This window comes from Aythya ferina (assembly GCF_964211825.1).
Source record: "Aythya ferina genome assembly, chromosome: Z".
Classification (NCBI taxonomy): Eukaryota; Metazoa; Chordata; class Aves; order Anseriformes; family Anatidae; genus Aythya; species Aythya ferina.
In genome coordinates this window covers 1,221,014-1,246,576 of record NC_140299.1, presented here as the reverse complement: position 1 = coordinate 1,246,576, position 25,563 = coordinate 1,221,014, and the positions used below count along the sequence as shown (strand labels likewise).

General features: G+C 47.5%; 2 protein-coding genes across 12 annotated transcripts in view; one reads left to right on the top strand and one right to left on the bottom strand.

Moving 5' to 3' along the window:
* The window catches only part of LOC311426869 (ras-related protein Rab-27B), a 31,781-nt gene extending 17,166 nt beyond the window's left edge, over positions 1-14,615 (top strand). For 2 of the 3 annotated variants that reach the window (XM_084503643.1, XM_084503644.1), the window contains exons 2-6: positions 3,984-4,155; positions 6,808-6,893; positions 8,041-8,144; positions 9,273-9,396; positions 10,694-14,615. In XM_084503643.1, coding sequence (XP_084359769.1) covers positions 4,003-4,155; positions 6,808-6,893; positions 8,041-8,144; positions 9,273-9,396; positions 10,694-10,883 — 657 coding nt within the window. In that variant the 5' untranslated portion in view covers positions 3,984-4,002 and the 3' untranslated portion in view covers positions 10,884-14,615. Of the gene's footprint in view, positions 1-2,829; positions 3,120-3,983; positions 4,156-6,807; positions 6,894-8,040; positions 8,145-9,272; positions 9,397-10,693 lie in introns of those variants that run through there. The other variant, XM_084503645.1, reaches the window with a different exon arrangement.
* A 132-nt stretch (positions 14,616-14,747) lies between these two features.
* Positions 14,748-21,770, bottom strand: LOC311426868 (coiled-coil domain-containing protein 68-like). 9 transcript variants are annotated; one of them, XM_084503637.1, is made up of 10 exons: positions 21,716-21,770; positions 19,309-19,451; positions 18,086-18,229; positions 17,740-17,865; positions 17,514-17,642; positions 17,012-17,094; positions 16,567-16,672; positions 16,181-16,264; positions 15,891-15,967; positions 14,748-15,634 (listed from the first exon to the last, which is right to left on the bottom strand). In XM_084503637.1, exons 1-10 carry the CDS (start codon positions 21,723-21,725, stop codon positions 15,568-15,570), a joined length of 969 nt encoding a protein of 322 aa, XP_084359763.1. In that variant the 5' UTR covers positions 21,726-21,770; the 3' UTR covers positions 14,748-15,567. The 9 variants fall into 9 exon arrangements, with proteins under 9 accessions (XP_084359763.1, XP_084359764.1, XP_084359767.1 ...); XM_084503638.1 differs by having other exon boundaries at positions 18,086-18,226; positions 21,716-21,766; XM_084503641.1 differs by lacking the exon at positions 21,716-21,770 and adding an exon at positions 20,000-20,182 and having other exon boundaries at positions 18,086-18,226.
* Between the last annotated feature and the right edge of the window lie 3,793 nt (positions 21,771-25,563).

The following is a 25,563-nucleotide window of genomic DNA, read 5'->3' as shown; positions in this document are numbered from 1 at the left end:
TGATGAGGTCTGGATCCGAAACAAGAAGTTGATAAGGTCAGGGACAGATGAGGCATGGATGATGATATCGTGTTCCTGCAGTTAAAAGGGAAGCCTAACCCTCTTCATGCCTTTCTGACGACCCTATTAACTCTAAAATTTTCACAGAATTTATTTTTTTTTTTCCTGACAGATATTTAACGTAATGATGCTACTACTTTCTGATAACACCCTTTTAAATTTAATTTAAATCCTCTGTCTGCATCCCGCCTCGTGCTGCAGACTTCCCTGGAGGGGTTTTCTGCTAGGGAAGAGGTGTCTGATGAGTTGGATGCTCAGGACTTGATCAGCGAGGGGATGTCCCTTGGGGTATGCTGTCCCACCCCAAGACGAACAGGCTGTAGGTATTTGAGGTGGGATTAGGATTTAGCTTTTTGTAAAGCTTCGAGAGGCCTCAGGGCTTGAGAACAAGACAAAAAGAAGCCAGAAAACCAAGGGGGGCGGATTCTCTCTTCAAGGTATGGTTCAAACCCCTCTCACTTGGGATGAAACTGGTCTGGCTGGCACAATACGCGCGCTGCGATTTTACATCCCGCACCCCCTAGAGCTAACGCTGTTTACCCAACATTTTATTTGTTGGACTTTTAACTAATAACATGTCAAGGGAAAAAAAATCTCACTTTCTGGAACCGACTTCTCCCTCGTTGTAGGCGTAGCTTTTCCTGAATGATATTCCCATGAACATAAAGAGGTCCTCTTTTAAACAACCCTCTCCATTAAGTAGAAAAGGCGTTATCAGGAGGGTCAGCACGCAGTTTATTTCAATAAAAATCCTTTCAGAATTTAAGAATCTGTCATTTGAAATTTAAAAGTTTGAAGGTATTTCCTAAAATAATCTCCTCCAGTTCTGAGAAGGTAAAAATATGGCTTGAACGGGCTGTGTTTGTAGGTTAGGTTCGTGCGGGTTTTAGCCCGCTGGATTTGTTTTTTGCTCTACATCTAAATGCCTTGAGATCAGGAAGTTTCCGAGTTTGTTTTTCTGCAGTTTGTGCCCTGCCAAAATTAATGTTTTTTTCAAAATCAGCTTAGATTTCAGTTCAGACTTGTAGTTTTTTAGGAGTGAATGGAAGAAAGGATGCGGCGTGCGGTCAGTCCGGAGCAGCCGTGCTGTCTCTGGCGTGTTAGGAAACTTCGAGAAAAGAACGGGGAAAATCCACAGAGGAAAGGGTGAGGCTGTCAGGAAGCAAAACAGGATACGATTCGCAGCTTCGGCTGATACCAGGCTGAAATATGCTGATACTGGCAGATGTGCTTGGAGCTCCTTTTGTCCCCGCGGTAGGAGATGCCGGAGGGTCATGGTGCTGTGCTCAAGATGCTCCTCCAAGGGTGCAGTGGGAGCCAAAATGTGCTTCTTCCAAATTCCCCATCGGGTGCAGAGCTGCAGTGTGGTGTCCGAGGAGTAGATTTGCCTCTCCCATAGGCTTACAACTAAAATGTCTTCAGGTTAGGCTGATTTATTCGAAGCCTTGGCTCTCTATTGAGAAAACGCTCGCTGGAGCATCTGCTGACAAGTGCCAGCTTTTCAATGATCTCTTGCCCTGTAGTTAGAGAGCATTAAATAGGGCTGGGAGAAAATGATCAATCAAGACAGAGGAGGCTGCTTCTGGTCGAGACGGGAATCTCGTCTGCCAAGAAAGCAGGGAAGCGTTGTTAAAATCAGGCGCTGTCTCGAGGCGCAGCCCGGGAGAAGAGCAGCAAAACGACACATTTATCATCCTCTGGCTGTCGGCCACGTGGCCAGGAAGGCTGGGGAGGGACGGTGGCGAGCCCTGCTTGGGTTCTGGGTGATAAAACGCCACCAGGGCGAGAGCTTGGAGGTGGAAGAAGAGGTTGGTGGTGGTGGTTTGGGCTGTTTTGGGTTTCTTTGGATGCCTTTGCGGAAAACCCTGAATTAAGTTGTGTTGTTTTAACTACATGAGATTTGTACGTCACAGCCCATGGGTGTTCCTTTTTGGGAGCGCAATTTATCGAGCCATTTAAAATTAGAGATGTATTAGAAATGTAATTAGAGATGTAATTAGAAAGTATATTGCACTTCTCTTAAAAAGGCCTTGTTCGTTTCTTAGGGGAAAATTCGGAAGTGTTTTTTTCAGATTTTCGCAAAAAGAAAAACCCTTGAAGAAAGGGCTTTTTTTGCTATGAACCTCAGATATTATAGTTTGATTTTTTATGCTTCAGTTGTAGATACTATTGAAGTCAACATTGGACATGGAACAAATTGAAACTTTCAGAATTTTTAAACCCAGTTAAATCACACCGTTAAAAGCAAGTGTAGATGTTTACTTAATAATAGTTATTAGAAATCAGAAATTCATTTTTTTCCTGTTTCTTTGAATGAATTACCCAAAGAAAAGTTCCCGTGCTGACCAGAAATAGGTTGATTTTGATCATCCTTAACCATCTGGGCAGAAAGCAGGCTTGCCCTGGTGGAAAACCTGAGATATCGGGGGAAAAGATGAAAGGTCTTGGATTAATTTTGGTGACGGTGCTGCGTTGGTGCTCTTACCTCCGAGGAGCACAGGACAGAGGCAGAGCCAGGCAGAGCAAAGCAGGCAGGTGAGAGCTTTTTCCTCGGATTTCTTTAAGCCCTTGTCATCTTCCAGATGGATTTCTCCTGAGCTTGTCCTGCCTCTCTGGGTGGCTCTGTGTCTGTCAGAGGTAGAAGGCTCGCACAATGAGACGGCTTGGTGCGCAGCCAGCTCTTTTCTCCTGAAAGCTGTTGAAATCCAGGGGAGTCAAAACGGGCTGAGATCTCTATTTCAGTCGAAACGGGTCGGTGCTTGCTAATTTAAGTGCTCGAGAACGTAGGTTTTATCCGGGTGGAAATTAAGGGCTTGCGCTGAAAGGAGGAGGAGGTTTTATGAATGGAGCGTGACCCAGGGTCTCCCGCGCTGGCAGTGCAGTAATTAATCTCGGCATAACGAGCTGAATGGAATGGATGTGTTCATCTGGGCTCAGGATTAACAAAACGTTGGAAAAAGCGAGAGGCTTAAATCACCTTGAGAGCAAGCGAAGAGGATGCAAACCAGCTTGTGTTTGGCATAATTCCAGCTTTCTCCTCATCGGGGCGTTTCAAGCAGGTGAATAAATATTTTACAGGCCTATTTCTTACGTACGTCGTCCCCTTTCCTTCCTCTGCAGAGCAAAACTTGGCGAAATCAATGCAATAATGGGATTTTCCCTCCCATATATACCATGCTTGACTCAACAGGTTGGGGAAACTCAGTGCGTGCGGTGTGGGGCCGTGAAAATCTCCCGGGAATCCTTTCGGTGGCATCCATTTAGCTCCGGGAGCTCTGCCTGGGCTGGGAGGCAGCCTGGCAAAGAGAAGGGAGATTTTTTCCCCTTCCTGGGAAATTTGCCTTGTGATTTCCCGATGCGTTTTGTTTTGCAAGTACCCAATAAGGCAGGCTCCGCTGGTCTCGTTGGCGAAACCGGGAGCTGTTTGTGGTTTCCTCGGGACATGGCCTAACCCGAAACGCTTCCCCCCCCCCGGCCCGCAGGAAATAAATCAACCTGCAGGCAAAAAAGCAACTCGGCTGTGGCGGAGCTGAGCCCACGCTGTGGGTTTTCCATCTGTTTGGCTTTCTTCTCCACTCCAATTAGTACCGGCAGCATTTGATTAGGGGGCGGGTTTCGCCGAGCGAGGCAGATGTGCGTGCCTCTGGTCGCGCCGGTGAAAAAACCGTGTGTGTGAGAGCCCTGCCTTTATCCCCCGTGACCCCGGGATGATTGCTTACTCTGCTTTTTAATTAGTTCTGTCTAAAAAACCCACGTTTCTATCAAGATAAAAACGCGCAGCCCTTATAACTTCATGCAATGCTGTTATCAGCCCGAGCCCTCCAAGTCTCGTCACCCAAGGCAAGTCTCTGCAGGTCGTCTTCCATCAAGGAGGGGGTCATTTTGTTTTTTAAACATTTTTTTTTCTTCTTCTTCTTCCGTAGGTTCCTAAAAATTAGCACTATGACTGATGGAGACTACGATTATCTGATCAAACTCCTGGCCCTTGGAGACTCTGGGGTTGGCAAAACCACCTTCCTCTACAGATACACCGACAACAAATTCAATCCCAAATTCATCACGACAGTAGGGATAGATTTTCGGGAAAAACGAGTGGTAAGTAGTCTCGGCTGAATGATAGCAGCTTCCTTTTTATCTGTCCTCGTTGCTGCTGAGAACAAATTTGACGTAGATGTGCGCTGCTGCTCTTGCTGTGGGACATAACATGTTGATAACGCTTTTCCTGCTCCAGCTCTTGGCTTAAACAAATCATAATTAGGAACTGGATAAAGGAGAAAAACGCCATTATCTTTATCCCAATGTGGGACTGGCAAGTGGTTTATTTCCAAGCGCAGGTTTCCATAGTGCTGGTGAATGAGGTGTGCTTGCTGATGCCTAGAAATAACTCCAGCCCCAAAACATAAAAATTTAAACAGAAAAGGTGGAAACTTTCAGAAATGCAGAAGTTTCAACTCGCTTCCAGTAACCTAGCGAACGAGCTTGCTGCTTCCCTGCTCCCCCGTCAGCAGCAAGGCTGAAAAATGAGTGCAAGGACTCTGTTATCAGCAGTCCTTGTAGGATTGATGGAGCTCCTAACGCAGGACGTGCAGCCTGCTCCGCAATGCACTCATTTCTTCATCCTAAATAGAAGATGAGAGGCTCTTTTCAGGAATAAGAGAGCATGCTTGCTCCGTTTTAATTTCACATGACTAATCTGTCTGCTCGTACATCCTGATACCAGAGACAAGCTAAATATAGGGGACAAAGGCAACTTTCTAATAGGAATCGTTCCAGCTTGCTTGAAGAACAAAACCATGATAAATACAAGATATTAGGCCCTGGAGGATGATTTTAGTTAGTTATTTGATAAAACAGATGTAAACACTTGCCCAGTATGGAGATATGGAGACCTCTTTATGGAGATCTCCATATGGAGATCTCTTTAAATCTGCATTTTTTTTTTAAATTTAAATACTTGAAGGATTTTGCATGAGAAGTCCTTGGAAGTCTTGACAATGCAGAGATGCTAAAGGGGCAGACCCAGGCAGCTTTTCCTTTTTAATAACTTTTTTTAATAACTTTTTTTAATGGCTGAGAGCATTTGTGGCTGTGGTGTTGAGTTCGGTGGTGCCATCGTGAAGGGTACGTACCAGCCCCACTGAAGAGATGGCCCCGTATGGGTTTTAGGGCTAAATCACACATTTCTTGGTCCCCTGCCCTGTATGGGTTTTAGGGGTAAATCACACATTTTTCAGTCCCTTGCTTGAGCCATAGGAGCCCACAGGTTTATGGTGTGGTCAGGACACGCTAGGTGTATTCAGGTCCGTGGGGAACCAGGCAATTAGTAGGCAACTCTTGTAAATCAGCAGCACTAGAGAATTAATCATTAGGCCTGAGGTAGAATAAAATGGATTACATCTTAAATTAGCCCTAATCAGCGCTCCAGCAGTTCAGACCGGTTAAACACGACGCACGGGTTGGAGGGGAACCTGGATCCTCCACCGCACCGCTGGGTTCCCCCGGTGGAGAGAGAGGAAAATATGAAAAGCAGTTTTATTGCAAGGAGACGTCTGAACACGCAGCTCGCTGGCGTGCTCGTTCCCTGCCTCATCGAGACACTCGTTAGCGTGTTTTGAAGACGGGTGCTGGCTTCCTTCCAGGGGGCTGAACTTTTCTGCTAAGGGTTGCAGGCGGATTTCTTCTGTAATTTTCCACTGCTGTACGTTTTGGGGGTGAGATCGCTGATAAGGATGGATGAAACTACAACTTACGTGCAATCACAAGCTTTAAAACATCTGGAAGGTCCGTCTGAATAAGATGGCCTTTTAAGAAGGAGCTCCAAAAGGTTCAATGTGTGTTCTTCTGTTGCGTGGAAGTCATATTAAAAAAAACGAGCCCGTGAAATTCCCTGTTTCTAGCACTGGGTATTGCAGGAACATGCTTCAGTGAGCCTATTTAATTCACAAAGCGTGGTGTGTGGTTGATCTGCTGGTTCTTCTCGGCTTTTCAGAGCTGTTGAAATCCACAAAGGAAAGAAAAAGGTGTTCAGGTTAGAAGCTAAGCGTTGAAATCGCAACAGATGAAATAAATCCACGGGATCACCGAATAATCTGGGTCGTAATGGGCCTCCCGAGGTCATTTAGTCCAACCCCCAATTAATATTAACTGGGCTGAGCAGGAAAGCTGAACGCTGGGTTTGACAGCCCAGGGAGGGCAGGTGAAGAAGTATTCCTCGAATAAGGTCAGTGGAGCATCTGGATAAAGACACGTCCAAAAAGTCCATATCCTCCTGCTGTAAATTCATTTACAGGCAACATTTCCCTGCTTTTAAAGTTGCTAAGAGTCTGCTGAGCAAGTTCAGAGAGCAAAAATGGTTCCTATTTGTGTTTTTTTTTTTTTTTTTTTCCTTCTGTCTTTTACTGTAACAGTTCGTGTACACGTTGCTTTTGTTCAATAAGGAATTGAACAGAAAAAAGGTCACGGTGCTTTGAGTGCCACAAGGTTACGGTTGCAGTTGGTCAGGAAGTCGTTAATGTCTAACAGGAGTTAACGAATCAAAAAAAAATTAGTAATAGTGGCTAACGCTGTCAGCCAGCTGCAAATCTTGCAAGGACAGCAATGAAACAGCGCAGAAAGCTTGCTCAGCACAGTGCTGAATCAAGTTTTATTGAATTGGTATCTAATTTGAAGTACTGAACATGACCAAATAATCTTCCAAAGGAGGGTTTTGTGTGATTCTTGCGTTTACTGATTGCACTCTCTCGTTAGGTGTACAACAGCAGAGGACCAAATGGATCTCCAGGAAAAGCCTTCAAGGTGCATCTCCAGCTTTGGGACACCGCTGGACAGGAAAGGTGAGAGTCCAGTCTGAGTTTTTCCACGTTTGTGGGTAAACCGTTAGTCCCTTCATGTGAAGAGTCTCAAAAATCCTCCTAATTTGGGACAAGAACAGTATTTTCCGGGAACGAAGCTTTTTCTGACACTTTATTCAGGGTGGAGAGTCCTAGCTCAAGTCTTACCCATGCTGACTGGTATGGAAGAAACCTCTGCTTTCATGGTTTTGTGTGCGAGGTTTTGCAGCTATCATCTGTTGACAAGGGAAGAAGCAGAGGAAGCCGACTGTAGTGATGAGGCAGATTTCAGGTTTCTAAATAAGCGGTGCCAGCACTGTGTGGGAGGGGTTACTGCTATGTGAAAAGCAGAAAACAGCCGAAATTTTGGTTGTATCTCTCCTGCTTACCCCCATACACCATTTATATAGTAAAAGTTAAACATTTCGAGGCTAATTTTTTGCTGAAAAGGAAGACTATGAATGCGTCAGGGCATCTGATGTATTTTTTTTGTTTTAATTTGCATGGGTGCGTGCCACGAAATACCAATTTCTGTTCCTGACACGTAGGTTTTGCAGGATTACGTAGTGCTGTTTTGGGATGGGATCGATCCCCCGCCACGTACAAACTCTGACACGTGTGATATCGTTTGGATTGCCTTCACCTTTTTGATTTGAGCAGAGTTGTGACCTTTGGGTGACAAACGGCTGTAGTTTCGTGGTTGGTACTTTCATCCAGCTTTGCAGGCCAGCTCTTCTCCCTCTCCGTCTCTGTCCTGGGTTAAATCAGACAGAATTGGAGCTGATACATTAGTCACTGACAGTGTTTATTTCTCACGTATAAGCTTCCCCTGGCCCGTTACTAACACACTGATTAATATGTGTTGACTGACGTGATGTATCATAGCTAAAATGAAAATCACATTATTTTTTTTTTCCACTTCCAAGGGGAATGTACATCCTCTAAATCATGCAGACTCTTCTGACTGGGATTTTTTTTTTAAGAGCTTTTCACAAGTGATTTGGAAAACCTTTCATTTACTTCACCTCTTTCTCCTTACCCAGTTCAGTTTTGCCAGAAATGTGCTTACCTTGAATCTTAGAGCTCACTTTGTAACAGAGCTGTGCTCTCTTTTTTTTTTTTTTTCTTTTTTTTTTTCTTCCTCCTTCAGATTTCGAAGCCTCACCACAGCGTTTTTCAGAGATGCTATGGGCTTTTTACTGATGTTTGATCTCACCAGTCAACAGAGCTTCTTAAATGTCAGAAATTGGATGAGTAAGTAGAAACATACACTTTGCATTTACTGGGTGACTTGAAGCTTTCCTGCGCATTTGTTATGCTTCCAGGCTTTATGTGCTTGTGAACTGGAAAAATTTCAGAGGTTTTTATGTCTAAAGCAGCCATATGCGAGGTACTCACAGCCCGTGTGCTCTAAAGCACCTCTGCTCCGGATCATGGTTTGAGATGTTCATGAGCTGAGTTGTAGTGATGCATGCAAGGATGACAACTGAAGGTCTGCCAGAGGTTGGAGGACGTGGATTGTGGTCCTGTGGAGCGTGGCACCCTGTTGTGACTTAATTTGGGGCCACAATGACTTGCCTCGAGCAGGATATGCCCCTTGATTTGGGATGAAAGCTTCATCAGATGTGAGAGATGCATGCTCTACTTTTTTTTTTTCATGGTAGACTTCTGAACACATACTTGATAATCTCGTTTGGATTTGGCACAATCCAAACAAATCTGTCGCCTCTTGAAAATTTATGGTGTTTGACACTTCTTTGGCCAATCTCCTTATTTGAGATGATACAAAGGAGCTCGGAAAACGCTGTTTAGTTTAATGGTGTGATTTGTATTAGCAAAACAGAACGAGATTCCTTCCTGGCTTTGAGGTTTTGATTCAAATTGGTCTTTGAAGCTCATGTTTGAAAGCAGATAGTACTTGAGAATTGAACAGCTGAATGTATTCTGGCCCTTAACAGGGTCAGAAAAAAAACTACCTACAGCTGTAGGTAGTTTTTGTTAGGACAACCACCTGACTAACAAGGAAAGGAAGGTTAAACTCTTAAAGTTTGTTGTTAATTGAGGGTATTCAGAGTCCTGGAAGGATGGAGGCTGCTGCTTTTCCAGCTGGTAGCTTTCCAGCCAGGGAGCTGAAGTGGGGATAACGCAAAAATTCAGACAGTTTTGTGAAAACAGCTCCAGATTTTATATACTTAGCTGAATTTCTTCAGAGATTCATTCCTCCCACTAAAAGGTTGGTGTCATCGCAATCTTCCACTGCTTACCAAGTTGAGTCCCGACTTTCTTCTGTGTCGCAGGCCTTTTGAATTGTTTTGTCAGCTGCCTGAGTCTCTAAAGCACTTCCAGCATTCCCTTAATTCTCCTGTTTATTTTTCCTTCTAGGTCAGCTGCAAGCCAATGCGTATTGTGAGAACCCAGATATCGTGTTAATTGGTAATAAAGCGGATTTATCCGACCAGCGGGAGGTAAATGAAAGGCAAGCGAAAGATCTGGCGGACAAATACGGGTAAGTGCATTATGGCAGAAGCCAAATTTAGTGGTCCAATTTTTGGAAGCACAGCTAATGGCTGGCTGGAGACACCTGCAAGGAAGAGATGCTCTGAGGTGTGCAGACAGTGCAGTATCACACGCCTGTAGTGAAGCTCGTCGTGCTTTCAGATCAAACTGTTTGAATAGGAAATAGCAAGAAACCCACAAAAAATAAAACATCTAGATCACGGTGATGTGATACAGGTGTTGTCTTTACAGGAAAAAAATAGGTGGTACTTTTTTTTTGGGTGCTCACCTGTGGAAAAGGAGCACAGGTTTGGGGTGTTTTCAGAACAGGGAAACGCCTGCATTTGCAGTAGATCGATCACAACCCGAGGTGTGAGTCAGATTTGCAGGAAGCTTGGCGTGTAGGAGGCACGGCTTCGCTCAGACACATGGCTGGGTGCTGGCTGAGCTGGTGCTGGGGCCTGGCTGTGTTTTAGCTCTGTGCCCGAGCCAGCACTCAGTGGGTTTAATGCTCAGGTTGGAAGGGATAAGGACCAGGACAGAAGTGGCAGTAATGGGACATCTCTGTGGGACTGTGCCAGTTCAGCATCCAGAGAGCATATGAGAAAGGTGTAGAAACTGTACTCACCTCGGTATTAAAATAAGCAGGCCTCAGTTTTAAATCTATTAAAGTAACTTGCCTATAGAAATTGTTCTCAAAAGAAGAAAAAATTAACTACATTTTTGATGTTTTCTTCAATGCCTGGAGGAAAAAAAAAGACAACTCCAACTTGAATATGGGAAAAGATCTCTCCCTGTTCTCAACTGAGAAACAGTTTTGCCTTATCCATCCACTGTGGGTCAGGAATTTCTTAACAACTGAAAGATGTACAGTCACTTTTTCTAAATGTTTTGATAAGTAAGCCTGGTAGAGGAACCACACAGCCTGCAGTGATATGGTCCCTGAGGCTTTCTGTGATGCAGACCAAGGTTTCTCCTTAAAGCTGATGTTCTGGTGACCTGAAGGACTTTCAGCCAAGGTTTGCGTTGACGTTCTTACTCTTTGAAGTCAAAATGTCAGGACAGATTTATTTCTTTTTTAATTATTTTGTCTGTTTTGTGTGCATATCAACACACCACCACGTGCTAGGAACAGGAGTTTGGGTTCTGGTGAGCTGGAAAATTGAGTCCCAACAACCCAAAAACCTCTCATACGGTTTTCATTAACGCTAAACCCACCACCGATAGCTGTGCCAAGGGTTTTATGAAGAGTTCAGTCTCCTTTGCCTTAAAAGCCCCTCCACTAAACCCTTTTCTTTTCACCGTAGCATCCCCTACTTCGAAACAAGTGCTGCTACCGGCCAGAACGTGGAGAAGGCCGTGGACACGCTGCTGGACTTGATAATGAAACGGATGGAGCAGTGCGTGGACAAGACGCAGGTCTCCGACACGGCCAACGGGGGAAGCTCGGGGAAGCTGGATTCAGCAAAACCGGAGGAGAAGAAGTGTGCCTGCTAAAGCTCGCCCCGAAACTGTGAGGACCGGTGCCGATAGCGCACCCCAACGTGGCTGACCCACCACCAAATCCAATCCCGCTCCGTCGAGCCGTGCACAGCAGCTCCATCGTGTTAGTGGGATCGTGCTTTTATTTTTTTTTCCCTCCCAAGGACTGGTTGAAAAACCTCCGACCCCTGTTGCGGTGAGGCTCTTGTGCTGAAATCGTTATTCCCGAGTACGGTGTCATCGTCCTGAGTGATTCTCCCACCTGCTCTTCCCCGCTCCCGTTCCCTCAGCCCCTCGTCTTTCTTTGTCGGGATGCTGACGGAGGAAAGTAGCTCTATCCAAAATATATATATTTAAAAAAAAAGGGGAGGGGTAAGAATATATTGTCTACATCAGCTGGATATTGAAATTTAAGTGGAGGTGGGTGCTTTTCTAGGTCTGTGCCATTTTTCCACGGATTTTTTTTTTCTTTATGGTTCTTAATCTGCAGCAGGGAGCGTGTGTTTTGTAAAACAGAGAGATGAAAGGTTGTGTGTGGCCTCTGAAGAAAAACTTTGTTGCTTGCACAGAGTGAAGCTGCTTGGGGGTGGTGTCTGTGTGTGTGTGTTTTGGGCTTTTGGGCAGGAAGAAGGGCATTTAATTTAAAAAAAAAAAATAATTATAATTATCAGGGAATTGTGCAGCATTGCTGATGTTGCCAATAATCCAAGCAGGGATTGGAGCGTGGCAGGAAAAAATAATGCATTGAGAGGGATTCTGGCACGGCAGGGACAGTTTGTAAAGATGAGAATGTAACGCATGGGAACAGGTTAATTATATTTTAGGAAGCATCTTTTGAATCTGGCAGAGGTTATTCTGCTGGTGTGCTGCAGCAGTGGGGTGGATGGCAAAGATTTCTACGGGTGAAAACCACTTTGAGTGAAATATCACGCTGCTTATCACGAGCAAAGATAAATACAGGACAAAGTAAAGAAAAATACTATATTTGTAAGTAAAGAGATTGTTTTCTAAATCAGGTTACAGCATAGAGTTTATCCCGTCCTTTTTTTTTTTTTATAGGATAACGGTTTGGGTTTTATACAGCTGGCAGTTAAAGGTCTATTTGTGGCTATTGTGCTTTCAGCTACTTAAAAATCATTCAGGGATCCACTCAAGGGATCCATATAGGAGTAAAAGGGAAATGACTCCAGCAAAAGTTTTGTTCCTTGCTAATACAGGAAGCTAATTATTATGTGTTTTTTTTTTTTTTAAAAAAAAAAAAAAAAGGAAGCCAATGAAACTATTATTCCAAAAGGATTTTGTTATCAAAACTGTACAGGAAAAGGGAGAGAAATGGCAGTTTCTCCTCCTGGTAGGTGCTGCAGGTAGGTTTTATAGGGAAGCTCTCAGGTATTAAAGCGAGGAAAGAGGAACATAATAAATGTTCCTAAATGCCTGCCAACAGCTTTGTTGCTTATTAGGTTAATCCTCCTTGCAAAAAAATAGGACAGGGTTTTAAGTAAGTCTGTTACCTGTTACCTCTCCGATTCCATTTGACTCTTGCTCCCTTTTTTTCCCCTGCTGAGCAGCTGCAGCCCTGCAGGGATGCCTCAGAGCCACTCCTTGGGGCGGGAGCAGCTCAAACTGAAAGTGAGAGCAGCGTTCAAAGTTCCCAGGTTGTACGTAATGTCCTGGAGACAATGGGAACCGCAGCACGGAAAGGCCACATCTGAGTCATCCCTGTGGTGGAAGCCTATTGTGGAGGGATTAAAGCCCAGCAGGTTGGCACAGCACTTTATTTACTGCTTCTGCCTCTTCTGATTGCACTCTGGACTCCTGAATGTATCCCCCCCAGGTGCCAAGTCCTATTATTTTCACCCTTTTTGCCCTCCCTTTGGGTGAAGTGTTTCGCTTTTACCGTGTGGTGCCCTACAAGTGGCTCTGGGACAGTGGCCTTGGAAATGAATTAGCTTTCACTTAATCCCTCTGCTTGGATATGGCCTTACCCCACCCCAGCAGATCTTGAATTCGAATCCTGCTGTTGCAGAACTTCCTTGTAGGTGTTTGAATTTGGGAGTATTCACTTTTGAGCACGTTTGCAAGCCTGCCAGGCATCCCACGTGAGGCTTGGAGAGGGAGAGGAGGTCCAGCATGGGAAACCAGCAGAGGGGGCTTAAATAACTCTCATCCTCTCTATTGCCTTTGCTTTCAGTGGCTTTCTTGGGATGTTTGCAAGAGGAAAGGTAGCTAAAATACAGTGTTGGGTGCTTGAAAGATGCTCTTTTTAAAAGCAGAAGGGACGGATGGGGAATTTGCTGCTGCTCCTGGAGCTGCAAGTGGCTTCAGGAGGCTGTGATGTAGCGAAGGATGGAGCTGAAAGCAGCAGCTGGCTTGGTAACTTTATAAAAAAAAAAACAATTGCCTTAAACTGTTTTCTGAAGGCTAAGCATTCCTTTTTCTGACTGTGTAAAGGGTTGTCACACATCCATTTACATTTTAGAGGATTGGATCCTGTAGGAAACTTTATTAAAAGTTGTACCTGATGTGACTTTTGATACCTGCTCCCTAGCAACTCCTTGGGCTTATTTCAAGGTAAGAGGTTTTTATCTCCTAGATCTATTTCAAGGCCTGGATGGAACTAGGGTGGTGGTTTTTTTTCAGCCTAAACGTAAAACAAAATGAAAAAAAAATTGAGCTGTTATTTTAAAATCTGTATTCCCGTCACTATAACCCTAGAAAAGTAGGAGGTGTAAAAAAATAACCTCAAGTGACTGCTATTTTTACGCGTGCGAATGCTGTGGGCGTTTCAGACCACGCTCTGATATTGCACAAAGAAAAGGAAAGGGGAAAAAAAATCAACTTCTTGTAACTGATGTGAAAATGTTAAAATGAGTAGGTTTTGTTTTTGTTTTTTTTACCTGACTGCTGTGAGACCTGGCTTGAGACTAGTTTAAAGAGAGCCAAATTTTCACAGCTTTTCTGTCTTGCGTAATTCTTTTACTTTAAACACAAAACACTCCAACACCTCTCCCCCTGAAAGAAAACCAGAAGTGCACCCCCTATATAGGATGAATTGTCCTGTTTTTGTGTTTTTTCCCCCCCAGAGGCTGCTATCTGGCTTAGAATTATGCTCTTAGATGCTGGGCAGAGCTGTTTCTAACTTCTTATTTCCGTCTAAACCGGTTAAAGACAACAGAGGAGGTGATTCTTGGCTTTGTGCTTTTCCAGTTACCTAGTGAACACATAACTTTAGAAAATAAACCCTAAACTCGTCCATCCTCATTGTGCAATAGGGCTTTAATGGACAAACTGTGTATTACAAAAAAAAAAAGCCTCTTGTGTCTTACCAACCTACTTCTGGACGTTGAATTGTTCTTTGGCTTCGGCGAGGCACCTTTCCTCGTCCAGATACGAACACTACGGAGCCTGTAGCAGTTCCTCCCCGGGTGTTTTCTTCTGTTGTGCTCTGGTAAGCATGTTTTACGTTCGTCTCCAGCAGATCCCTGTGACGCCTAGTGACATGAGTGCGGTTGACACTATAGCTCGAACACAAACGGTGTTTTTTTAGCATTAGATGCCCCTCGCTGGGACCACGGCGCTTGCTTAACAAATTTCTTGTCACTTTTTTTTTGTACCAAAGCACCTGGGGCTTCAAGCCGTGCTGGCGGGTGAGCCCCCGGTGCGTGGGTCTGTGTAACACAGCTGAGGAATGTACGCCCGTGATCCGGTTTCTGCACTGTTATTTTCACAATAAAAGTACATTTTTAAGTGGCTGGCTCACCTCTTTGGGGGGAAAGCGGTTATTTTTTTTTAATCCTGACCTGCAGTTGAGCTCAGTTTCTCCTGAAAGGATAAACCCACCTTCTGAAGCGAGCTAAGAAAAGGAACAGACAAGTTTGGTACATTCAAGTCTTATTTAAGGATCAACACGGTTGTTTTTCCCAAAATACTGCCGTCTGTGACAACAGGTGAGAAAACAAACTTTATACAAGGCTTTGGCTTTCCTTTTCCTTCAGAGGTGAAGGTGCACGTGCAAATAGTGTCACTCACGTGGGGGATATGAGTCACACCACGAGGTGACATCTCAAAATGAGGGACAAACGGTGCCCAGAACACTTTGGTGTGACAGCAGAGGGACCAGCCTGTCCTGGGCACGGGGCTGGACGGATGAGATGTTACCTGCACCGGGACAGTCAGGGGTAGGCAGCAGGAGCTGTTCATCACCCTTTGAAGATTTTGGATCAAAATGAGGACGTAAATGCCAGAAAGCATCCAGGAAACAAGTCCAATCCCATGCAAACGGGATTTCGGGTGAAGGGAAGGAGAGGCTACACGTGGAGCTTCGTCCTCGCACCGACTGGAGCACAAAACTCACCGTGGAAAGTGTTCAGGAAAACAAAAGCTGGTTGAACACCGAGAGGAATCTGCTTAATCCTTGTCTGAGGACGGTGCAGTGCCATGCCCAGGGTGCTGAATGCCACGGGGACGGCCCCGTATGGCTTACCGTGAACAGCTCCTGCTCCCGGTGGGTATGGAACTGATGCCCCTGGGCTCTCTCTTCACCTCGTGCCTTGGTTCCAGGTTTATTCTCCCAAAAGCAGCTCCGCGGCACCTCTTCTGCACCACGTCTCAGAAAAAGCAAGTGTTGAAGACGTGTTGCAACACAAGAAGTCCTTCTGCTAAAGGCAGGAGAAGCACGCCCTCATTTCATTAAGTTCATTCAGCAGTCCTGCTTCTTCATCCTGGTCAGCAGCAGGTAAGGGGACGCTCTGTAGTCCCGCAGGGGGCTGTGGAGTGAAGCAGAGAAAAGCAGGGATCACTCAGAAACCTTCCCACACCTCTTTTTTTAAAAAAAAGATCACAAATCCACCCCTCTCTATACACTCTCACCACTGTGAGGTGTAACTGCTGCCCTGCGCGTGGGCAGCAGGCTCCCGCCTCCCTTTCCTCCATCAGGAAGGGATCCTCTGCAGGCTGCGACCCGATTCCTTCCCCCAAGGCCTGGCTCAGCTCTCCCAAACCTCCCCGGGCAGAGGCACTCACTCTGTCAGGACGGCTTTTGAAACTTTCGTCTTGGGCTGGCCGGACCAGAACGCCACTTTGTCTTTTAGTTCTTTATTCTGTAGGGGGGAAAAAAAAAAAAACAAAACAAAACAAGATGTAATGCAAATAAATCACAGCCAGGCGTTGCCCCCAGCTCAGCAGCACTCCAGGGCCATCCCTGCTTTCTGCTGCCCTCTCTCCTGATGTTTCCCCACCTGAGAAACACGAGGATTTCACAGGACCACTGCTGATCTCTCAGCTTAATGCCCCTTCCTCCTTCCTGGCCTTACCTGAGTCTCAAGCGCCGTCACCTTTTCGGTCAGGTCTTCTATTTTCTTGTCCTGGATTTTGAGTTCTTCGTTCAATTCCTCCACCTAGGAGTTAAGAAAGGAAGGCTGTAAGATTTTTCCAAAACACGAAAAACGAGTAAAACCACAGCATTAAGCGTCCTGCCACACCAGGGGACTTGCAGGCACTTCTTTCAACAAATAAAAACCGAAGCTAATTGATTGCCCAACGTATAAGACAATTTCCGTGTCGTGTTTTCCTTATTTTGCCTCGTGTTGGTGAGGGCTGTTCATGGCAGCATGTTTACAGCCCAAGCTTGCCCCATCCACCACAATAACCCCATTTTGGGGGCGATGGAGGCCTCTGCATCCCCCATCCTGGGCCTTACCTCCTGGATGACGCGGCGCAGGCTCTGGTGCTGCGCCCCGATCAGGCGCTGCAGGTGGCCGATCTGCTCCCGCAGCGTGGCGATGTCCTGCTGCACCGCCAGGCACCTGGGGACAGGAGCAAGGAGGGGAGCACGAGTTTATAAAAGCTCCTGGGCTGAGCAGAGCAAATAACCCCATAAAATAAAGCCCTAAAATAAGCCAGACTGCGTGTGGCAGGCCCCCCCCCAACCCGAATCCCTGTTGAGCGCGAAACTCATCGATAACTCCACGGGCTGATTTGCAAACGAGTTCATAAGCAATAAAACATTATCTGATATTAAAAAAAAAAGAGTAAGGGGGGGCTGCAGAGGCTCTGGGAGCCCCACGGGGTGGGTAGGGAGCGACACCCTCCACCAAGTCACCCCCAGAAACAAGGGGAGCGCTGCACCCTGTGTGTTTAGTCACCGTTTGCTGTCTTCGTTCCTCGACATCATCTGCAGAAGCACCTTTTCATAGGATGTTTTCTTTTCCATCAGTGTTTTCTTCTCCTAAGGAAATAAAAACAGTTTTCTGAGAACGGTATTACACACCCTGTCGTTTCTTTACATAGAGACATTCGGCTTTAGGTCCGATTGCTAGCCAGCCTCCAAAAATTCAGTGCTAGCCGCCTACAGCAACCTCAACTCCAGGTGTAGGTACAGAAATCTGACCTCTTTAAACCAACCCAGAAAGAGATAGCAGCGTACTGACCTACCACGAGAAAATTCACTCTTAAAATAACAGGTTTTGCCTTAATTTAATCAGCAAAAACCTCAGGTCTTCTGAGTGGCCACGCTCAGCCACCAGAGGGTACCACAAAAGTGCTACATCCGACTCTATTTACAGGATGTTTTTCTACCAGAAGGCCACAAATCCTTCAAAAATACTTTTTCCACCACTTGCCAAACCTCGTGGTTTTGCCTCCCACCTCTTCCATCCTGCGCACGCGCTGCTCCATGGCCGCGATGTGGGCGCACCTCTCCTCCACGGCGCCGGCGAGCTGCGTGGCCTTCTCCTCCTGCTGCTGCAGCTTTCCCTCCTGCTCCCGACTGCGGGCCTGAAAATGAGGAGGGCACAGGGGGCTCAGAATACCTTCCTGGACCAGCTCGGTAGCTGAGCAGGACCGTCGTGCCCCCTCCCAGCAAGATCCGTACCTGTATTTGCTGCTTCTCCTTCTCCTGAGTTTTGCAAAGTTCTTCGGAGCGAGCCTGGTAGCTCTCGTAGAGTTTTTGGGAGGCAGCCCGGAGAGCCTGCACACCCGCTTCTCTCGTGGCTTCCAGCTAGAAAGGGGGAATTTCACAATAATTACATACAATAGAATCAATTTTCACTATTTTCCCTTGTCAAAAAGCAGGTTTAATATGAATTTCATCGTCTGGTAGAGCAGAGCAGCTCACACCAGCTAGAGAAGCGAGGCAGCTCTGCCTCTTCCGCCCAAAAAACAGTTGTCCCCCGTGCCACGAGGCACAGGAGAAACCTTGGGAAGCCCCCAGCACGTACCTTGATCTGCAGCAGCTGGTTCTCCCTGCTGACCAGCAGCAGCTGCTGCTCCGTTTCCCTCATCTTCGCCGCCACGGGGCTGCAGCTCGAGCTCCAGCCGCTGCTCCTGGGCTCCGCGCTCCTGCCCGGCACCGGAGGGTGCTGCTAAAAGGGAACAAACGGGGAAAGAATGGTTAAGGGATCGGAAAAACAGATGACTGAGCCCCTAAAACAGGCTGTTTTTTTTTTGTAATCACCCCTTTCCTTTTCCCGGGAGCCAGCGTTGCAGAGCAGCCAGCTCTACCCAATGCCAGCAGAGCAGTGCAGCTCCCCAGGGCTTCATATTTTAAAGCCTCAGCACATCAGTCCTAATAAACAGCTGCCTTCTTCTCCCCCCATTGTTACTCTGCAAGAATAATTCGCTTTTAGATGATCAGCTAGGGCAGGTGAGGCCGCATACACACACGTTAGCAACTGCTGTCCACCTCTCCGCTCTGAGACCCGGTTTGTGCAGGAAACACGACCCGCAGCCGCTCAGATTTCTGCCAGAACTCGCTGGCATTTTGCACGGCCTTTCTTCCTTTCCTCCCAGTTCGCTTGTTAAAAATAAACCCCTAAAAACAAAGGGCTGCCTGGGCATTTCAAAGAGCTCAAACACCATAAATCACTTTCTGTTCGCTTCTTTTCTTCCACCTCCTTCCTCACCTGAGCAGAAAAAGGGATAAGCGTTTTAAAGAACTTGTTGTGATCAATTATTTCTTAATGAGCAGAGTTTTGGCCCACCCCTTCACACACCCTTCCTGAGTTAATGTCACCACCACAGAATATATCCTTTCTTGCAGTGAGGCTGGATCCTTTTATCCTTTTATTTTCATCATTTTATCCTTTTATTTTCATCAGCTCCCACCTTGTTCTGCTGCTGTCACCTGTGAAGCACAAGGCACCCATCCTAAACACCTCCTTATCACAAAGCGTCCCCAGCTCTGCCTCGTGAGAGCCCTGAATTTGGGTGGGGACAGCACATCAACGCCTCTTGCAACAACCCTAAATAAGGGGTGGAAAACCCTCGGTTTCAGAGTGGTTGACCCAAGACAGCGCGTGCTATAATTAAAGCAGCGCTGTGGAGAAAATCATATTTGTAGTAAATAGCCACGCGTGGTCGGGATCTTCTCTTTCGGCAGCTATCACGATTGCTCACCGTGCTGCCAAGCGAAGGAGGGAACAAAACAAGGCTTCACAAATACCTTTTTCACATACTCAGCTTCTTCGGTGAGCTCGGCGCAGGAGGAGCCGTACAGGACGTAGCTCCCCTCTGAGCCCCGGTCTTCCCGCATTACTTCTTCAGTGAGCAGCAGGGTGGTGGTCACGATGCGTGCGTTCCTCTGACCTGTAGAAGGGCGAGAAGAGGGGCTTGGCTCCTTAATTCAATGCAGCGAGGCCATTTCTCCACCCCATTTAATTCCATTTCGGCTTCAGGGGTGTGCTGGAGCCAAGCAGGCGTTGCAAGCTTAAAGAAACAAAGACTGAGAACCACATAAAAATAAAATGTAGGCATCTCTTTTTCTTTTTTCTTTTTATAGATGGGAAAATAAATGAATTTGCACATTATTCTCATTGAGGATCTCACCGACTTCTCGCTAGCAACCTAAACCTCAATCCTACATCGTTTCAGAAAACTCTTGGCCGGAGACTCCGGGCAGAAAACGTGCCAATGCCTCGCACGCACCTGCAATTTGACACGGGGCAAAACAAAACTTTTGCCACTCGTCTGAGAAGTTTATCCACCAAAAGCAATTACAGCCAGCAGAGCGGTCCCACCGCCAATTAGAGCAAGTCCCGGGGACTGATAACCTGTCCTGCTCAGATGCAAGGAGCAGCACAAAGCAGGAACAACATCGTAACACTCGGGAGAGGGGTGGGAGCAAAACTACCTACGGGAACGGATGGGAGACAGCAGATAAAGCTTCTTCTTCCCGTGTCACGCACCGAGAGGAAGGTCCCAGCCATCTCGGTTTTGTTTCTCTTGTACAATGGTGACATCCAGTGTCAGCTGCTTTCCTCTGAAAGGAGCCTGCATTGCTCCAGCTCCCTGTTTCCAGCCTGTCCCAGCAAGCTTACAGGTGCCCATCAGGCAAGCTGGTTTTTAAACGAGCCCCTCGGAAGCATCTGGAACTAATTAAAGCTCGCACAGGAGATTAATCAAACCACTCAGCGTGGTGGTGGACAGGCTCAAAACAAAAAGTGGTTGGGTTTTACAAACCTTGCAGATCATTTACAATAAAAGTTCACTGAAAAATACATTTATTTAAGAACACTGCAGTTCAAGGTCTTAGCTCCTGCGGGTTAAGTCGGTGAGAGCCATCCCCGCATGGTTTGCTGCAGGCAAACCCTCGTGTTCATTGAGTCATCCCAGCACAGAGTGTTGCGGCACTACCAGGAAGCTCACTCAGGCTAGCCCATTTCTTAATTAACCCGTTTTCTAGTAAAATATAATTAGGCAACTCGAAATATTTATTGCTGTGGTGGAGGAGGAATTGTGTTCCCACAAGGAGCTACTTGCACAACTGCTCCGCTGCAGACCTTCCCCTTCTTCTGTTAACCTGTGTCCCAGCCGGACAGATACAGAAAACTAAATCATAAATCAGCCATAAATAAGCATTAAAAAAAAATAAATAAAATGATGTTAAACGAAGAGCTCCCTTTCTGGCTGTAATTTTCATGGGACTGGCAAGGAGGAGCTGGAGATCCAGACACAACCCTCAGGGCTTTGACCTCAAGCGAGCACACGGAAGAGGTTTCCATAGCTCCAGAGGATGGTTCCCTGCTGGCACAAAGTCATTTCTTGCTCTGGGGCTGCTGTTTTCCTCCTGGCTGCCAGCTCACCCCACACAGGGGCACCCCACACCAGTCTCCCTCCAGCCTGGGGGGTTCAGCCTGAAGCCTCCAGGTCCCATCCCCTTGGGGTGAGTGGGGTGGAAATGGCTTTTTAGCCCTGAAGAAGCAGAGGCAGGAGAAATAAAGAGCGGGCGAAGCCCCACAAGGTGACCTGAAGGTCCCCAGCACAGTCCCGGTCTGTTGGGGACTTGGGGCAGGTCTGTGCCATAAACCCCAAATCTGGGTCTTTGCCCCGAGCGCCTTTCCAGGCGGGGCAACGGGACCAGCAACAAAACAAAGGCAGGGCTGGAGCCCTTTTAATCAGAATTAACACATTTCATTGCAACTAGTGGGGATATTCGGGTAAAAAAACCCCATGCCAGCCTCCGACAGAGCCCCGTACCCCAACACCCGGTCTCTCCCTGCCCATGCTCCCCAGGAGCTGCCAGGTAAACAACCACGGCGCTCATCCCAGAGCTGAACAGGGATTTAGCCACCATTCCTCCCCCTTTTCATGCCTGTGCCTGCAGGAGCTGCTTGCTGTGGCTGCTCCCAGCGCTGTTTAACAACCCCTTGCTAGAAAATACACCAAAACACAAAGCAAAAACACCTTTGGGTGCTCCCCCCGGGGCTCGGGCAGGCTGCGGTGCTCCCAGCACCCACCCAGCGGGTCCCCCACTCTTCCTCCTCTTCCTCCTCCTCCTTCTCTGCCTCCTTCTCCTCTTCCTCAGCCTCCTGCCCCCCCAAACCCTTCTCCCCCCATTCCCTCAGCCTCACCTGCGGACATGGCTCGGCCCCAGCCGCCGGGGAGCCCCGAGCACGGCCCCGAGCCCCGCCCGGCCCCGCCTCAGCCCGGCCCGGTTTGGGTCGGAGCCTCCAGCCCCACAGCCCTCACAGCCCTCACAGCCCTCCCCCTATAACGTTCCCCCTCTGGAGCTGCACGGGTAGAGGGTAAAATGGGAACGGAGGGAGAAAAACGTGTCATAAAAGTGCTACAAACACAGCAGCCCTGTCAGCAGGTCTGCCCCACAGCAAGCCCTCCGCGCCCGTAACCCCAAAATCCACCGTTTTGCACCCAGTTTTCTCGTCCCGGCAGCGTCTTGAAGCTGAGGCTGTGTGGTGCAGCTGCAGGGCACCCACCCACCACCATAGTGTCCCCACACGGTGCTGTCCCCTCGTGGTGTCCCCTCATGGTGTCCCCTCATGGTGTCCCCCTGCACTGTTGGGACCCCAGCGTTGTCCCGGGCTGAGGGCCAGGAGCTGCTGGCCCCAGCGAGCTGTCTGTTCTCTGGGAGGGCAAGGGGGTTGTCTTATTAATTATAATCAGAAATAATAAGAATAATAAAGCGTTACTCCTCTTTTCTTCTGCCTGGGACGTGCTGCTTCTTTCTCGCCTTCGGGTGTGAGGTGTGGGACAAAGTCAGGCTGGTCCCAGCCCCATTTGGAGAGCAAACAGTGGCGAGGCAGCGCCCAGCTCCAAAGTCTCCTCTCCCCAGCAAGGTGAGAGGCTGAGCACACCCCAAAACCACCCCGAGCCCAGTTAGCACCCAGCACATCCCCCAGGACTGCTCCTTCCTCAGCTCTGGAAACTCAAATCTCTAAAACGGGGGCACAAGAGGAGGCTTTTCGTCTCCTACCCACCCACTGGTGGTTAATCTTTAGTCCCCTGTGAGCCTTGGAGCTGGCTCCAGCTGCGTTTAGCAGCCCAGGAAGGCAGAGTCCAGGTGATTTCATTTCCCTTCACTGCTTACGGCAGGGGAGGCAAAATGCAGCTTGGCGTGGCCTTGAGGCTGCATCTCAAATGGTTTGCAAACACCGCTGTGCTTTCCCCCAGGAAGTCTCTGAGGGTGTAAGATTTGCTAAATCATTTGCTAGCGTTGACACGGGGTGATGCCTGAAGACCTTTATTCATGGGGAGACGTTTCGAGGTGACTTACGGGGTACTGCAGGAGCTGCCAGCCCAGCTATCAGCACGCTGCAGTGCTCCACGCAGCCTTGTGTAAGCTTCACGTGTAGCACCCACATGGCAGGGGAGGCCGATGAGCCACGGGAATTTAGGTTAGCGATTCGGACTTGCCCTGGGATTCATCATTCCTCCCCGCCGCATCCTGTTTTGATTCAGCCACAGGTTTATATGGGATGTGCAGGGAGCTGAGTCTGTGACGGGAAGGTCTCCCAGCCCCTGGAGCTTGTTCAGTTACTCATCCTCGTACTGTCATTATTCAAATATCTCCGTTTCACCTCCACAAAAGCACAGTTATATCCACAAACTTGTTCAAAAGAGAACGGAGAAAACTATTATGTCACTATGGGTTTTCCCACCAAACTTCCATTGTGGGCTTTGCTGAGTAAAGCATTAAGATCATTTGCAAATTTTGAGGTCTGGAGCAAAGCCTGTTGAATAATATGGAAAGAAACTTTATATATATCCCTGAAGAAGGATTACTTATTTTTATTTCTCTATTGAAAACATAAGCAGTAATGCAGCTGCATCACTCATACTCTGGAAGCACGATGGCTCTTTCATTCTGTGCTTCGCTTCTGCATTTTCAGGAGCTTTCAGGCAGGAGAGAGCCAGAAAGGAGCACCAAATATCCAAATCCTGTGCAGAAATGCCATTTCGTGGAGCTGGCTCCTGAGCTGCCCGCGGAAATGCCATCCTCTCCTCGTCCCAGCTCCGGCCGCTCCTGCCCATGAACCCCGTGGGTGTAACCGCAGGTTTGCCAGCAGCCACCGTGAGCATTCAGTCAGCAATTTCCCTGGTGGGAGGATCGCTGATTAGCGAGGCAAAGTGCATTCCTCACTGGAAACCCGTCCGATCTCACTCAGGTTTTTCCGGTCACAGCGCACGGCCAGCGGTCCCCGTGCTGCCCCCACTGATGCTCGGCCCCATAGCTTGCCTTGCCCTTGGCTGCTCACAGCTCCTGCACCGCCTGCTCCCCAAATCCCTTACCCGAAGCCAGCCTTCATGCCAGAGCCGAGGAAGATTAAAGATGAGGATTTAGAAATTTTAATAAAGACCCAAAGTTCCTTCAAGCCGAGCTCACCCTACAAAACCAGCCTTTTATTGACGGCTTTTGAGCCACTCTCCACAGACAAACACGGCAAGGAGTTACTCAAACAAAGCTTTAACGCTGGGATTTCTAGATAAGAAGCGCAGATTATGTCCTGGCTCTGCCAGGCCCAGAGGCTCAACGAGAGCCGTGAGTCATCTGTCTGCTGCCTGCCGGGAAGCACGCAGCCAAGGTGTGTTCGAGCCATCTCGACGTGATGGCAAACTCAATAAATGTCCCAGCACACTGTCCACGTGTCCCTTCATGCTGTCCGTGTGTCCCTTCATGCTGTCCATGTGTCCCTTTATGCTGTCCTTGTGTCCTGGCAGAGGTATTGAGCACCCAGGCTGCGCCCCAAGGAGGGAGCTGTGAGCGAGGCTGGCCCGAGATCACCCCAAATCACCCCAAAATTCAGGGTGTGTTGCAGGATGTCATGGCCAGCGGGTTGCATACCTGTTGGTAACACTCCTCCAGCAGCCTACAGGTGGGAAGTGTTTTGTGCCTGCACCAGGGAAAGTGCCCTCACTTGGATGCTGAAGCTAATGTTCGAACCCAACAGCAATAATCCTGCAAGAAGGAGCAAAAGACAGCTCTTTTGCCTCAAGTGCTTAACAGTCACCAGGGAAGCCTGGTAATTAATTTATTGCTTTAATTATACAGTGCGTTAACTGTTCCTGTCAATGTCTTTTTAAGATAAGAGTTTTGTTGCATGAGTAGTTTGGGCAAGAAGAAAAAAAAGGGTTCTTCTTATCGCGCCTGGGCTGAAAACATAACATTAGCAGGAAAATGAAGCCCTCACTCTTCCCCCGGTTTATAGAGACATTTTAAGAGCGTCTAACCAAGACTAGGCAACGCCTGCTTACCCCCGACTAAATAGGTCCCCTCGCAATATTTAGTATTTGCAAAGGGAAGGAATATTTGCGCCTGGTCTAGCCAGCCGCTAATTGGAATTAATTAAATAGGAACGAAAGCTTGAAACGTGTTCCTTCCATTTCATGCGTACGGAAGAGCTTGTGAACCAAAGAGCTTGTTTATTTATTTATTTTTATTTTTTTCCTAAATAAATCATTTGCTCTAAAAAATCTTTCCTTATAAAACCCACTCCAGTGGTGTTGTAATTAGGGGCGGCACTCGCCTCCACCCTGATCCCTGTGCCACGCAGTTCCTGAAGTAGGTCGCGTGGATGTAGCCCTCAGAGACTATTTTTCATCCTGATCTGCACTGCCAGAGGTTGGCATTAACAGGGTTTGGGCTTCCCCATGTACAGGATGGGACAGCAGCCCTCTGGTGAGTGAAATGTGGGCACAGAGGGGGAGAAACCCCAATATGTTGAAGCCAACACTAGATTATGGAGAGAATGGTTACTGCACACACCTTAAGCCATTAATACTGCTTTTGGTCAAAAGTTAAAGCCCTAACCCTTCCCCATGTCAGTACGGACCCTTTTTCTTTAGAAAATACAATTATTTCCACAGGCTGCTGCTGAGGAAGGCTATCCAAGACGCGTTTTCTTGCCTACGTGAAGAAGAAAAGTGACCCAGTGGTATTCCCTCGGCTGCGCTTCTCGAAGCA